This window comes from Anomalospiza imberbis, chromosome 3 (genome assembly GCF_031753505.1).
Source record: "Anomalospiza imberbis isolate Cuckoo-Finch-1a 21T00152 chromosome 3, ASM3175350v1, whole genome shotgun sequence".
NCBI lineage: Eukaryota > Metazoa > Chordata > Aves > Passeriformes > Viduidae > Anomalospiza > Anomalospiza imberbis.
This window is the reverse complement of record NC_089683.1, coordinates 62,604,145-62,620,279: the sequence shown is the minus strand read 5'-3', so window position 1 is coordinate 62,620,279 and position 16,135 is coordinate 62,604,145. Positions and strand designations below refer to the sequence as shown.

Below are 16,135 nucleotides of genomic sequence, written 5' to 3'. Positions count from 1 at the left end.
AATGTCCAACTTATTCTTCTCTTTCCCTAATTTTCTTGTCTCACTGAAACCTGAGCATGAACCTGCTCCCTAAGCTGTGACAAGTTTGTGACTTTTGGATTCAAAAGGTTAGATAAAACCTAGAAAAACATAAAAAATGTGATTTCTTGCCCAAAATATAACTGCATAACCTTCCTAGGTTGATTCTTGGTCAAAATCTTCCAAAGCCATGTAACACAGGGAGATTTTACCATACCAACCTTCAGATTTTAAATAAGGGCTTTCAGGAAAAAAATCTATCAAGTGAATGGATTTGTATTCCCTGGGAGTTACTGAACAAAACTAAATTATTTTCCAAACCATTATTTGATGATTTAGTGGCATGATCTCTGAATTCTTTTAGTACATATACCCTCCCAGTCCATCATGGGGGAAATTTGCAGGTTTGGCTCCTCCTTCTAATTTTGAAAAGTGTTCAGCTGGTTCTCCGGGATTTTGTGGAGTGACTCCTGTTGGTGTCAGTGGGAACAGTACAGCTGAGTTTCTTCATAAAGCTTTCAAAGTAGATATTTTATTTCACCTGTTCCAAGCCTGATCTCAATTCTCTTCATTGTTTTGAGTTCAGTGGAGTTAAGTGAATCCTTGCCATGAGTGCTTTAGTTTCTCATTTGTTTGTCATGTTCAGTCTTTGAGGAGGGGCAAAGATTCTTTTCACAAGCAACGTTCTAAGTGCACGCATCTTAGAACTTCCCCATTTCCTGGTCTTCACACAACCAAGGCTCTCATGAGAGGATTTTGAGTTTATAAAAGGAGTGCAGGACTGATCCTGCAAAATTCTCACTGGCAAAATTCCCACTGAAGTTAGTGCAAGTGAGGACTGCAGGACTGGGGCCTCAGTTCATATCTATTCATCACTATGTACAGAAAAAATAATGTGTTTTTTTAACATTTATGGCATTGTGTGTAGATGGTTTCATTTTACATTGTCATGCATTGTTCCCATTTTGTCTTACCTTATTAACATTCATGTTTCATTCAAGTTCACCTCTTTCTCATCTTTATTACCAGCTACTGTAAATGCTACTACTCCTACACCACCCACTGTCACCACTAACATGCCTGATACTAATAGAAACGATAAGCCAAACAATGGTAAGAAATCCTGTGTTACATTTTTCCTTGTACTGTGTCTAAAGCAAATTTGTTGTATTTTAAGGTGTGTTTTTCCTACCATCATAATGTCAAGGGTCACGTCTCAGTTCTGATCTCATTTACACTGAATAAATCAGGATTAAATCTCTGGACCATGTCAGAATGGTGTAAACGAGAACAGAACCAAACTCAGTCTTTATTTGTTTCATGTTTACCTGGCTCTTCTGTGAAAGGGATTAACTTTGTGTCACCCATTGCATTTAACAAGTGTGTAACCCATTGCATTGCAAAGAACAAGGGAAGGGAGAGGGATGTTTGGAAAGGGTCTGAAAAGAACCATGCTGTTGAAGGATTTCAAGGCTGCAGATTGTCAGACATTGTGTAGCTCCCACTTGTGCAGCCAGGGTGGTAGTAGGCTTGGATTGTCTGTTCCTCACTAGTTCCTCGCCGTTCCTCAGGCGCAGGAGCCAAGTGGAACCATTCCTATGGAGCAAAGCCACTTCCACTGAGTCAACAGAAATCTTTCCACTGACTTAAAGAAGAGCTGGATCTGACTTTACTAGGGAAAATGTTGACAGTATCACATATCGTTTACTTTTCATTTAGAAAGATTAAGGGAAAAAAATAAGGTAGTAAATGAACCTATTATTAGCACAGGAATAAAGCCAGGATTTCTTTTGAGGCTTTCTCAAATTCTGTGATATCACTGTCTCCTAAAGACTGACCATCATTTTGTGAAGTGCTGCTAAAATATTTATTAGTTTGTTAAAGTTGGTTGTTAAACACAGAGATAGATTTTGCCAATTTTCATCACAGGCTTAAATGTATATTTTTTTTTAATTTATTTTTTCAGTGTACTCCACAGAAATAAATTAGAATCTGGGTGGGGTTTGTGGTTTGGTTTTTAGGTTGCTTTTTTTTTTGGTTGGGTGTTTTTTTTTCCCCAATCCATCAGTTGTTACTGTAGGATTTAAAACTCTTGGAGTATTTATTCTCTTGGCAGATATTTCTTGTACACTGGCAGTACAGTGCATAATGTGAAAGAATTTATCTGAATCCAGACTGCTTGGTTTTAATAAGCTGTAGAAGTAAGAAGAAAATATTGAAAATTTCTTCCAAGCAGTGTTTGCTTCTTTTTTGTGGAGCCACTCACAAATGTTCACCATGAGCAGTTAACTCTGTTTTGTTTTTTTTTTTTTTTTTGGTTTTTTTTGATGACAGAATGAACTAAATCTTATTAATATTAGTATGAATAAAAAGGGGACAATTAAATCCTTTCTCTAGCCTTGAAAGTCCCAAGAAAAAGTAGAAAGACTACGAAAATAAGCCAAGTTCACTTATGTTAGAAGCAAATTAAACTTTCACTCAGCTAACAGGCATCATTTTCCACTCTTGGTAAGTTGATTTTTAGACCAAGAATAGAGAGTTAAGTTACATATATTTTCTTTAATCCATTAACTATGTGGCTTGCTACACACAGACCTGCAGGAATTCAGACTTCCTGCTGCAGTTATCTTCAGAATGAAGAGATATTCACCTGAATTTTCCCATTCACGACCACAGAGGCAGCAAGAATCTAAGATAGAAGGGATCAAAACAATAGGAATTATCTCAACCCCAATTATTTGGCCAGTGAAGCAAAGGCCTCTGCATTTCAGTCAAAATTCAGCAGATGATAACCCAGAGAGAAAAAACCCATACAGCTTGCTCCTTCCAACTTTGTCCACATCAGCTTCTTCTGAGAAGACTGGCAACAAAACCTTGTCTGCTTTTACAGAAAATATCAACCTGGATAATACTGTAATGAACCAGTTGCCAAATGAGAATATTTTTAATTATTCTAGAAGTCTATTCCATGGTACTTCTGGTGCAGCAGATGCAGTTACAGAGCCACCTGTGAATGCAGCAGTTTCTCTTCTTTGCAGCAGAAATCCCAGTGCAGAGCTAGCAAGGACTTTGGCAAGTAGGCTCCATCCTTATGACTCTGAGCCATCATTCCGCTCTCCCGTTAGCAGCAGCAGCAGCAGCAGCAGCACTGCTTACAAACACAAAAAAGAAACTCTGTGGATTTCATCCTCCAACAGCGACACAAACAATTTCCTGCATACAAGCAATGTCTTGGAGCCTGTGAACTGGTGGAATGAGCCTGTATTTCATCGTCATATCACCTCTGATATTCAAGAAGACAGACATCATTTTCTTTCTAGCTTGTCTGTATCACCTACAGATGAGAAGCCACCATTCCAAAAAAGTAGGTTAGATTTGCTAGACTTGGTACCTGAAATTTTTTACTTGGAAATGATAGAAGGCAATGCTGACAGAAAAACATTTTCTACACTATCAGCAAACAGTGAATTTCAGCTTAAAAAATCTGTGCACATTAAGGAACATCCCTCAGGAGGCATTACAAATTTAACCTCTGTGGAGATTCTACATGCAAAAGCAACACGTGTTTTTCAGAACATGAAAAAATCATACGCAAAATTTATGCGTGACAGCCAGCTGACAAATTCAGTTCAAGGACACAGTAGAGAACTATTAAAATTTTCATCATTTCTGGTGGAAACAGGCAGGACAAGCTCAGCATATAAGCATGTCGTAACAACCCTGCCTGTTTATCAACAGCTGTTGACTGACACATATTTGAAAAGTCACAGCATATTTATATCTAATAGTAATTACTGGTCTCATTATTTACAGCATTCATTATACTTTCAAAATCCAAGTGAGACCCTCAGAAATGTGGCACTGGAGAACAATTTGGATGCATCTCATGGTAGTAATGAAAATGAAGAGTCAGCTTTTTCCACATTAGAGTCAGAGAACATGAATCCAGTTGCTGACTCCTGTGACTTAGATTACTTGGATTTTCCAACAAAATATGTAGATATATCCCCCTCTTTAAGAGCAAGTTTCTGGACTGTTTCCCATCATTTGAAAGAAGCATCTCAAGTGTTTTCTGGGGAGCCATCAGAAAATTTCTGGCTCTCATTTAATAAACTGCTTTCTTCCCCAACAGAGAGGTTGCTGTCCATTAGTTTATATGCTAAGTCTGACAGTATCTCTGAACCAACATCTGCGATTAGATTTTTAGGTCACAGTGCTGAAGAAATTAATTTTTCTAGTCACATATCAACTTTGGAAACACAAATCTTTAGTTCATTTATTCCAGGCATTTTAAAGAGAATTTCAGAAAGTAATGGCCACTCAATATCACAATTGCAGTCAACAATGAACTTTGCAAACCTATATGTGACTTCCAACAGTGAATTTTATTTTGACTTTCCTTTTCCTTCCGTGGAAGCACCTTACATTCAATCCTCTGTATGGGCACAGGTAAGCCCTTTTGATCAGGTACTTGAAAACTCCACAGATAGTTTGCACATGCAAATTCAAACTGACGTAGTAAGTGATCAAACTGACATGGCCTTCCTAAACAATAGGCATCAGCCTGTTTCTGTCTTTCCAACATATTCAGGAACTCAGCCTTTTGGTTCAAGGGATAGCCGAGCTCCTTTCTTGATCAGTACACCTGGGTCTCAGATTACTTGCATAGTTAAGAGTTTGATAAGCAGTACAAGAAGACACGAAACACCACAGTCTCAAAGTCTTCTGGAGAATGATGCTATAGCAAATACCATTGATAAACCAAGAAGTAAAGTTCAAAAAGATGCAGGTATTTTTTTAAAAAGCATCAGTGCAATGAGTTCTGACTTTTTTCCAGTGTCTTTGGAATTAAGACAACTTCTTCATTCAGACTCCAAATTCAGAGACAGTGTAGCTCCTAACAGCTATTCCACACCTCCACTCCCACAAAGTTTTCAGAACCACCTTGATACAATTTCTCCAAGTCTGCTCCCTCAGTGGGATGTGGAAGAGTTAAATTTGAGAACAACAGAAACACCAATAAATTATCTAACTGTTTTAAGAAAAAACTCCATTGAAAACCAAGTTGATAGTCCAAGATACTCTCTTTGGGCAGTAGAACAAGAAATCATTGACAATAATAAAGACAGAAGGGATTTTGCTGTTCTGACATCAACAAACATACCGAGGCTTTCTGAATGGAATTCAGAAGGGGAGGTGTATGGACCCTTTAGCAGGAACAGAGAAGCAATATCTATCATTACTGCTAATGCCTTGGATTTTGAAAATGCTGATTATGGACATCTTGCAAATCTCTCTTCTGTTCTGGAGTCATCAAGAACTGCAGTAATGAATGACATGGTACTTTTGCCATCTACATATAGCCGAGTTTCTATTCAGCACAAAGAGACCATCTTGACAGGCACTGTGACAACAGCTGGAGCAGCCATCCGTCACTCTCTCATGCAGATCCAAACATCACTTTCTTCTGTGACATACCATGAGTCATCAGTTTCAGCCCATGTTAATTCCTTGGCCAATTTACCGTCTGGGACAAGCCAAAACAGCACGTCATACCCACCACTGAAACAACTTATTAGCTCTGCTGCAGTCCTTTTGCCTTGTTTGTGTGACTTCTTCACTGAGCTGGGCTGCCTGTGTCAACCTGAGCTCCACTACAGTATGTCAAGCCACTAAGTTAGATGTAGAAAAAACCCCAGATCATCTCTTATCTATTAGATATTCAGTTTGTAGACTGAATGTAGAAGTAGCTGTTTTTCGTCCTTTAGATGTAGGACCATTTAGCATATGAAGATGTTTCGGAATAATAATACAATTACGGTAGAAGGGAATTTGTAGCATCTTAGTGATAGTAAATGTCATTAATGTGTGATTTCTCATATTTGTGTACTTCTCTAAGACAGCTCTCATGAGACTGTGAGGATAATATACTGGTTTCCATGTATTTTATATGATTTAATGACAGTTTATTGTTTGGGAGTGTATGAATGTTTTTTACTGACACATTTTTGAGGATTTCACTTTCAAAAATAGAAGATTCTTCAAAACTAAGTGTTTGGATAATTTTTCCAACAGAATTTTAAAATATACTCACATTTGATTGGTCATTATATTTTTGTAGTTGGTGGCAGGGGTAGGGAGCATTGTTTTCCAGGTTATTTTTTCCTTTTTTTAAATTTTCTTTGGCTACTTTTCACCAGTTTTATACTTTTTTTTTAATTCAGCATTTTGAGGTGGGATTTCAACTGTTTAATTTGAAGAGGGATAAATGAGTTTTAGTTTTTACTATCTAATTTACAGTCTCCTGAGAGTATTTTAAAATGCAGATTAGTTCTTGTTCTTTTTATTTTTTGCCTCTTTAAAACATGCTTTGGGTCACCATCTGGTGGAGATCTTGAAGCTATCCCCTAGTTTGTAGTTACTGTGTATGATTTTTAAAATAGTTCGGATATTCCTATGTTAAGGTGATTTTGTCACTTTACATAATTTTCTAAGTAAGGTTATAATTAGATATATAATTATATATGAGTTTGTGAGAGTATATATAATGCACACTTTCTGTACATGTGTATCTGTATAGCACATATAAAAGATACATTATAGATTTAAAATTGAATATGTGTTTATGCAGAGATATATACATACAAAGGACATCTAGGTCTTGCAAGTGTTTTGAATTTGCCCAAAGTGCAAATTTGTTCTTCAAAGGCTTAATTTTTAATCTTTTTATTAAACTATCACTATTAATTAACTACAATAATTAACTACAGCTCATTTTCAGATTAAACTACACACCAAATTTGTGTGCCTCCTCAGGAGAGTTAAAAAAGACAGTAAACCAAAACAAAGTTCATTCTGCTCATATCAAAAATTTAGCTTACCAAAGAAGGTGTCTAGTAACCATCTTCTTTACTGTTTTATCATAAAGGAATTTTTTTACCAATCTTAATATACATATAATTAATTCCATATTGTAAAGAAAGAACAATATCCAACCATTTCATGAATAGTAACCAATGCATGCACACTTAAATTGGAAAATACTGACTTCAAATTATTTTCCAGGTGCCTTTATTTCAAGCTCTTGTACAATAATTATCTATGAAGTTGTAAAATTATGACATTTGCTCCACTTAGAATAAAAGGTCTTTTATTTAGATTCCGAAAGGTAGAGCTGTTCCTTTCCAATCAGAGACAGAAAGGGATTTCTGTATAATTATTGTCATGTCCTGCTCTGTTCTATGTAGTGTCTCTGTAAGATTTATATAAGATTATATAAATGCATGTATCTGTGATCAAGACCCACAACCTTGGTAACAGCCCAAAACCAAGCAATGCCACAAATGCACATAAATGCAAGTTAATTGATCCAGAAGTTCTTAAACCCCCCACACACATCCTGGGAACTTTTACCCAACTAGAGCTTACAGAATGTTTAGTAGCTTAATGAAAAAAAATAGGCCTGTGGAAAGTACAGACTTTTAACACAGATCATAACTTTGAAATGAATTGGTGTTATTTATTAGATGTGAAATCTTGTAATGCTGCCTACCCACTCATGAGCTTAAGGAGAATTTATATTTACCCAGTGCCATTTCAAAACAGTTTTCTGAATATAAAATTGCACCAAGCCAAGTGTTACACATTTTGTGACTGAAAGATGGTTTGTTCAGCTGCCAGTTTTGTAAAGCTAATATGGGTTCTTCTACTGTCTGGCCTTTGCCAGGCCTCAGAGCAAGCCTGTAGTATGGAAACAAGAGCTCTATATCCCTTCTCACACCTAATTCTGTCCTCAGTTACCTTGCTACTTTTAATTGATGAGCTTTATTTGTTCTCGCAATATTTAAACTCTAGTCTGCAGTGGTTCAATTCTGGAACATATAACAATATTATAACAATATGCCTAGGAGCAGAATTTATCTGTATTTACAGACTTCATTAATTATAATAATTTTTAAAATTCCTGACACTGTCATGAACTTGATTTTACACACCACGTTAGAGGCATATGCAAAATACTATTTAGATGTATGTTGCCTGTGAGTTTCCATGTCACATTTCAAGTGCCTCTGAAAATATGGAGGGGTAGGGAATTCTTGTCAAAATCAACAGGACTAGTGAGAATGGGTCCAAGCCTGCAGGGCTTGTTCATTTCAGAGTTTAAATGCCAACAAGAGCGTGAGGTGGCCTTGTATCTGAGGTTCAGCACAGTTTTATATTAATAATAGAGCTAAAATATCATTATTAAAAAGCTAAATTTGCTCAGTTTCTAACATTATAATGCTGTTTTTAATGGACAGGTGGGCTATTCTACAGGATATCTATAGTTGTCTCTAGCTCCAACCCCAACTCGGTATCAAAAGTACATGATGTCGTTGCAGAATGGGTAAGTTAAGTTTTCTTTCCTGTGTGATTACATATATGAATCTGTCCCATCACTGTTTCCAGCTGGAAAAGAAAAAAAATGAGACTACAAAAAAAAAACTCTTCACATGTGTTCTCCAAATATCTTTGTTTTATTTATTTGTGCAGTAATAAATTCAGGTGTAGCTCGGGCTCTTCAGCACTATGGATAAAATTTGAAATGTCTGTACAATACTAGCTAGTTTCTTAAGAAATGTAGATAGTAAGTGAGATTTTGGAAAGTATGGAGGAATCAGAATTGTCCACCAAAGAGGTATATGTCTGAGTTCCAGCATCATTATACAGGACAAAAACTTTTTCCCCAAGTGCTAATATGGTTTTGAAGCTATATTGTGGCAGAAATCATAGAAACACAAGGCAGTGTTGTTTTGTGTGAGGCAATAAACTTTTCCAATATATCCTAATGTTCTCTACTTCAAAAGGTTTCTGCCATAGGACAGCTGCTGAGGTTTCTAGTACTCCCTGGCTTTTCAGCCCATTTCAGCAGACATAAGCTCTTCTCTGGGTGAGGGATTTTTTAAAGTTCTTGCCTCTAAAAGTTCTTCTTGTCTGAATAAAGATATTCTCTGTCCCTTTTGACAGTTCACATAGTCCCTCTCACACAATTTGTAAAATCTTTATACCAACTACTTATGTGAAAATATGATATCATGATATATAACGACTATTAATTTTTTTTTTAATTTATAAAACCTGGAGATTTCAGCTATCAGAAGCTAAGGAATCCATAAACCAGAATATATATGAATATATATATATATATATATATATACACTACATATATATATATATATATATATGTGTAGTGTAATCTACAAAACAGAATTGCAGTCATCCACACCTGCCAAGGCTATTCCCTTAGCAGCAGTACCCAGGCAAAGTACATAGGTGCCTGAGCCAAAGAAACTAGAAAGGTGAAAGAGTATGCAAAGGTGTCACTCGGAGGAAAACTGAGCACTCAGAATAAAGAGTACAAAGGTCTGAAAAGAAGATCATCGTAAATTTGAATATTTTCAGGTGAAAATTTAGCCGATAGCTTTTTCAGTAAATCTGTTCTAAGTGTATCTAAGGATTTAAGATGTGGAATAGAAGGAGAAAAGGAAAAGGTCAAGACCCTGTGCACTCACCTGTTCACTCTGTCATGTCCATATACAGATTTCCTTCTGTCACACAAAAAAGCCACATCTCTCACTACCAGTTGGACAACAATCACCTCACAGAAATGAGTGTTCTCTTTGCTTTGCAAAGCTGAAGGGGATTTCTCAAAGGGCAGAAGGGTGAAATTCTAATACTGCTTTAAGCAACAAAGAGCCCCATTAACATCTTGCCATTCATGTGATCAATGTCTTCCTGTTTTTCAGCTGAACCGTACTTTCCAGAATTGGAATTACACTGTGTATGTGGTCAATATCAGGTAAATTAAGGAGGAAGATATTTATGCTGTATTCCTTTGGAGAATTAATCCACCCTAATTAATGTCTGTTTCTTTCATAGCATCCACCCTGCCTCCATTAGAGAAGGAGCAAGACAAAAAAGAAGTGTTAAAAGGTAATATTTTGAAAGACATTTTCTCAATAGAGGCAACAGCTGCTATTGCCAGTGGCTTTACAACAGACTTTACTGTCTATTATTGGATTTGTTGCCTATTATTTGGCATATGCTGCAGGTCTGTAAATACATGCTGTCAATCTCAGTGTGCTGAATGTTCTTAGAAACCAAATACTGGTTATCATGTTTGTTTTGGTTTAAACCTATCATGCTTTAAACCCTAAGAGATAATTTTTTCAGAACTCAGGTTTCATCTGTCACAAAACTGAATAGATACAGGAAATTTAAGTTGTACAACACACCCAGCTTTCTTTAGCAGCAAGCTTAGGTACACTAGTATCTGTCCACTGTCTCTGCATTTGTTTTCTTGAACCAGACACTCTTGAGTTAATAGACATCTTACTAGATGGAAAACACTGAAAAGAAGTGAAAGCTAAACGAGTGTGAGTTAAACTATTTACCATATGCTCTCATTTCCTGACTACTGCTGGGCTTGGAGGCGCTGGAGTTGGAATGACCTCAAAGGCAGCCAGAGAAAGTTAGATGGGTCAGCCCCCTGAAAATCTGGCCTCCATGAGCTTCTTTGAAAGCAGCAGGCTGATTTCTGAGGGATGTCTGGAGAGGGAGGAAATCTTAGGACCAAATTAAGAAGAGGAAAGCAAAACATAATTAGTCTTCTGAGGATGGGGCAATAAGTGGGTACGGGATGTATCTGTTTGCAGTGTAGGCAAAAGTTCTGTTAAGAATTTTAACTGCTGACTCTTGAGAACTGCCATGATAATGGCAGTAAAAGTTGGGCTTTGTAATATCAGAGCCCAATATTCCCAATTTACCATCAGGAAGTAGTTAGTGGTGCTTCTAATTTTCAAGAGTTTGCCTAGACATGAAAAGATCTATAGAAAGGTAGTATCTCCTTCCCACATAGCCACAGCAGAAAGACAGCTTTTACTGGCAAAACCTTTTAACTGGTACACTGTAAGCCCAGTCTCTGAATGGGCTATTTTGCTGCTTGACCTACATTTACAGTAGGGTGTAGTGATGTGGGAAGGATTTTTTTTCACACTTCTAAATGATATGGTTATGCCAGCAAGGCCTTTCAAGTGGAGACGACACCTCGGGTCTTACCAACAATCCAAGACTGCTGAGGAATATAAAGCTTTCCCCATCTTTATTCCTGTATCTTTTTATAAGTCTAGCAGCTGAGCTGTATACCTGATTTCTTCTTGTTCCATCCATCCACCTTCCCACCATCCTGCCCTCTGGTTTTTTTCTTCTCCCTAGTTTACTCCAAAAAAAAAAAAGGTTGAAGAGGCAGAAACTATTTTAGTAATTTCCCTTTCCTTTACCTTCCTTTTTGACATACAGTGAATATACCACTAAATTACTTCTCATAATATATTACTCTTACGCGGAAGTAACGCCATCTCTATTCCTTTTGTTCATTATATGTAATTTCAGAGACAATGGAATTACATGTTCATAATATGTCATTTTTCAAGGAAGGCCTCGTCTGATGAGAAACTAGCCTTCTTGTGGGCTCTAGTGCACTTTGTGTCAAGGTCAAATGGCATTTTTTCATCATTCTGAATAATTTAGTATAAATGCTGGTCATATCACACCAAATTTTAATGTTCTCCAAATAATCAGGAGTGTCATGCTGTGAATGTTCTCTTAGAAAACAAAGCAAAACAAAACAAAAAGGCAAGTCAAGATCCTGCTCATCCTAGAAATCCAGATGAGATAAAGCAAGGATATTTAAAAATTTAAGTGAGCTACATGATATGTGACTAACAAAAATTGTGCTTTTTACGCACGGTTTATGTACATACAGATATATAGAAATATATATACACATTATTTTCTGCCTTTTTTCATGTAGCTTTCATGTCTCGAATGCATTTTCATGCATCATTTACCTCTTACAGAAGAAACATTTGAAAAAAATTGGTTGAAGCATCTTTAGGTCTTCTGTGTATATCTATGATTGTACATCCCTTCCTTCTGAAACCAAAAAAAGGATCAGCTTCCCAGTAGTCTTCAGTGTTCCTAGGTTTAGTCTCCAGTTCCTTACTTCTTTGAGGTTCACACATCTGTTTATGAATTTTGTGAGGAAGAAATCTGTTGAATTTTTAAAGATACATAAAGCAAACTTCTCCTACTGCTTCCAGATAATTGTTATCATGATTCTTTGTTAGACTTTCCTTGGATTTTTCCTGGATAGGATTCTTAGGAAATCCTACAAGACGCTAGAGTAACACTTGAGAGTATAAAAAATTAGCAGTTTAGAGGTTAGAAATTCTAAATACCTGATGGAAGTAATGGTAATTCCTGACTTCCTGGTTGATTCACTGAAATGTTGTGGCTGAATTCTTCAATGTAACTTGCTCACAGTGTGATTTCATGTCATTACTATTAATGTAATGTTCCAATAAATTATTTCTGTGCGAAGTTGCCCAAATATTTTCTTATTTCTTCATTTTGGATAGTCAAGGATAAGTCTGTTGCAGTCCTAGATATTCTACTATTTCCCTTAGTGTGGCAAGCACATTTCTCTCTCTCTCAGGATTTTTATAAAGGTGCAGAGAGAAGTGAAAGAGAAAACAATTTCTGTTTCTGCTCCTTGTTTTTCTCTTGTGGAATGTGTTTGGAGAATTGTTTACCTAGAGCGAATGCCTGGTTGGATCACGGTGGATTGTTTGGGCCTGATGGCCAATGAGATCCACCTGTGTCTGGACTCTGGAGAACAGGGTCACAAGTTGTGAGTTAGTGAGATATGATAGTTAGAGAGATTAGCATGTAGTTTTTAGTATCCTCTTTTATATAGTATATTAATGTATCATAGCAGAATTATAATAAAGAAATCATTCAGCCTTCTGAAATAAGTCAGACATCATCATTCTTCCCATTGGGTTCGCTGACATCTACAACACCTTAGTTTTCAAGTACTTCTTGTTCTATTTACCTTCATGTTCATCTAAACAGAAATTCACTCCACGGTTAAAATTTAAGACCTAACACAGAAGTATTATGGCCTTAATTTTATCTTTTACAAAACTGAACATATTAGTTCTAACTCTTAACTCACTAAGCCTTATTTGTCTTTTCTGAATTTTCTACATCATAGCCTTCTTATTTCCAAGGCAGTGTAATAATTCTTAAAATTGTTCTTTGAGAAGGTTTGTCCTCTCCTTAAATTAATTAATATTTTTGTAATTCAGATCACATATTTTTTGCATTCCTTTTGGATTAGTATTTTATACAGCAGTTAAAAAGAAAACCTCAAAACCAACAAAACAACATCCACAAGCCTGTTCAATGCATTTTGCTTTGCTCCACCCTTATTTACCACACTGCTTTCTCATCAAGGAACTTGAGCTGTCACTCTCCCCACCTAGTCTTCTTGCATGTGAAAGAGGAAGAATCGTTAGAGAGAATGATACAGAGAAGAAATAGTAGTTGGAAGTGGGAGGTAGGATGCTGGCTTTTTTTGTCACATTAAAAATAGGTGTTTTCCAAAAAAATATTTTAAACTACTGCATTCTGGAGAAGAGCAAAACAAAACAAAATTATGGAAGTGGATATTTGCTCTTTCATTGCTGTGTTGTATGAGCTGCAGAAAGCCAAAGTGCACCATGCTTGCTAGGCGTTTATGTACCCAGCAATGAGAGACAGAGTGCCAAGTCCAAAAGTGCATATTGTTATCAGCACCTTTAATACTGTGACATCTCTGGATGACAGCAGTATGTATCAAGCTAATACTTTGGTAGATTATTAACTATTTTATTAGACAGAGTTTTATAAAAGCTATATTTGACTTTATGTCAGTGTTCAATTCTTCCTCTGGTTGTACTGTTTCCGCCTCTTCAAGAAAGGGCAGCTGTTCAAAATAGACAGGAGTTCAGCATGAGCTATGGATATAGCTATTTCTTTGTCCCCATTGTTTTTGCACAAACCTTTGAAAATGAAACCAATTTGTGGACTTTATCCAAGTGAACCAATTTTGTGGATAAATGTGTTTGTTTCTTTCATTAATTCTTTGCCCTTTATGACTCTGCAGCTTTGTCAAAACTTCCCGTGACTGCTGCTGCTGCTTTTCTCAAAAAAGTCCTACTGATCCTAGATTTTGTCAGATGACTACACAGAGCTGCCTCACAGTAGGGGAATTGGTCTTTAATAAAGACTTCGGCTCCCTTGCTTCTCCTTTCTTCTCTTATTTTGCAAGCAATTTTGAGAATTCAGGCCCTAATTAATTTACAAAATTTTCTCCACTTAACATACAGTAAGTTTATGCTTGTTCCAACTTCCACTGCTTGATTGTCATAATTTTGGCCTATTTCCAGTGTTGAGTTACTCCTTCTATGGGAAACGATATTAATGTTAGTACTGTTAAACATCTCATCCAAATTAAAAACCACAGTGGTAGCCATCTGTGTAAAAACTACTAAATCTAAACAGAAATCCCTTGTCTTGGGAATGAAAACAGAGAGGAAAGCAGGAAATCAGAGCTACCCATACCTAGTCCTGTTCTTTTGAAGTCTGTGGGAGTTTTGCCACCAATTTTAGTGAGCATATTCAGGCTCCTGCATGCTGTGTTCTTGGGTGTTGTTTTGCTTAATGGAAAGTGTAATGCACTTGGATAAAATGGTAATTAGATTGTGTAATAGTTTTAGACAAGAGTTAGCAACACTAGAACAACATAATTTTGTTTTTCTAGTCCTAAGTAAAGTATTAGGCTTTTTATATTCATTGTAGATTATTTGAAATTATTTTTATGAAATAACTTTTCTATAAATTTGTTCTTGTTCTTGTTATAAATTCTTGTTATAAATTAACATATCTGTGATGTCTGTTCCTATTTCAAAAGTTGTCTGGGTTTCTACCAGTGAGGTTTTAGGAAGGACTTGGACCTGGCCCTCCTCTACTCCACACAGTATTACTAAAGGTAGTAAGGGACAGCCTTTACCAGGGCTGAGAAATATTTTAAAATGCCGCATAACATGTACATTATGTGTAATATTTCTGTTTGAAAAACAACCAAAAAAACCCAAATGAAAATTCTCAGGTTTCTCCACACTGCCCTGTTGGCATCTTGTGTCCATGACCTGTGAAAAAAGTCTTCATCACAGATGAAAGAATTTGGGATTTCCTTTTGAGTGACTGAAGGATGATCCCTTCTTAGTCCCCTGCTGAAGCTTCCTGCCCTTTCCCAGCTTCCAATTATTTCTTTTGTCTTTCCACTGACTTTAACTAGATTTAGTATAGATCTGACATTGTTAGATGCTGTTTTTAGAAAAGCAGTGTATTGTGTAATAGGGAATGGGGATTTTCTTCATTATTCCAGAAAATAGTGCAAGTGTAACCAAAAATTCATTTCAGCAAAGACCAGCTGTTCCATGTGAGGGATTCCAGTCCTTTCTGGTTTGACTCTGCAACATTCTCTAGTAATGAATAGCCTTCATACCAAATTAGCACATATTATAAGTGCTTTCTGTTGAAAAGCCATAGTTGAATGTATTCCCACACCAGATCAGTAAGGAGCAAGACCCAGAGACACAAGCCAAGGCACGAGGCATGACCATGCTGCTTGCAAAATTGTTCTGCTACAATGGTCATTAACTTAAAAGGAAGACTTAGGATGCTTTTATTTTTAGTAGTCAAAAAAAGTAGTTGCAATTTTTAGTTTTGTGTCATGAAGTCTCAGATTTTATATTCTAACTATAACATCACCTTCTCTAGGGAAAGGAAACTGTTCATCCTTGGCATTTCTTTGAATGTGTCTGTTATGTCAAGTCATATTCTTTTGCTCTCTGTTTTGAACATTTTAATGTATTGCAGTCAAAATCACCTCAAGTAAAAGATTATTCACATCTCAGATGCTTTTGTGGAATGCTTTTAATTTTCCTCTGCTTTCATACTTATTTCTGTCTTACTCTGTGTGTTTTCTAACATTTTGTGTGCTCTTTGTGTTGTATCTTCACTGAGTGACTTTTGGAACAGTCAGCTCTTTTTTGTATGTCCAGTTAATGTGAAGTAGTTAAAACTTCACAAGTGACTCTGTGGGTCTACCTGTGCAGCCAGTCTTCAGTTATAGCTATCCATCACCACTTATCTTCAGAGACAACATAAATGTGAGATAAGTAAAGAA

At 36.4% G+C, this 16,135-nt stretch overlaps 1 protein-coding gene across 6 annotated transcripts in view; it reads left to right on the top strand.

Moving 5' to 3' along the window:
* The window catches only part of ADGRG6 (adhesion G protein-coupled receptor G6), a 111,511-nt gene that overhangs the window by 56,442 nt on the left and 38,934 nt on the right, over positions 1 to 16,135 (top strand). For 5 of the 6 annotated variants that reach the window (XM_068184759.1, XM_068184764.1, XM_068184760.1 and 2 more), the window contains 4 exons: positions 1,048 to 1,131; positions 8,319 to 8,404; positions 9,804 to 9,856; positions 9,937 to 9,990. In XM_068184759.1, coding sequence (XP_068040860.1) covers positions 1,048 to 1,131; positions 8,319 to 8,404; positions 9,804 to 9,856; positions 9,937 to 9,990 — 277 coding nt within the window. The remainder of the gene's footprint in view (positions 1 to 1,047; positions 1,132 to 8,318; positions 8,405 to 9,803; positions 9,857 to 9,936; positions 9,991 to 16,135) is intronic. The other variant, XM_068184761.1, reaches the window with a different exon arrangement.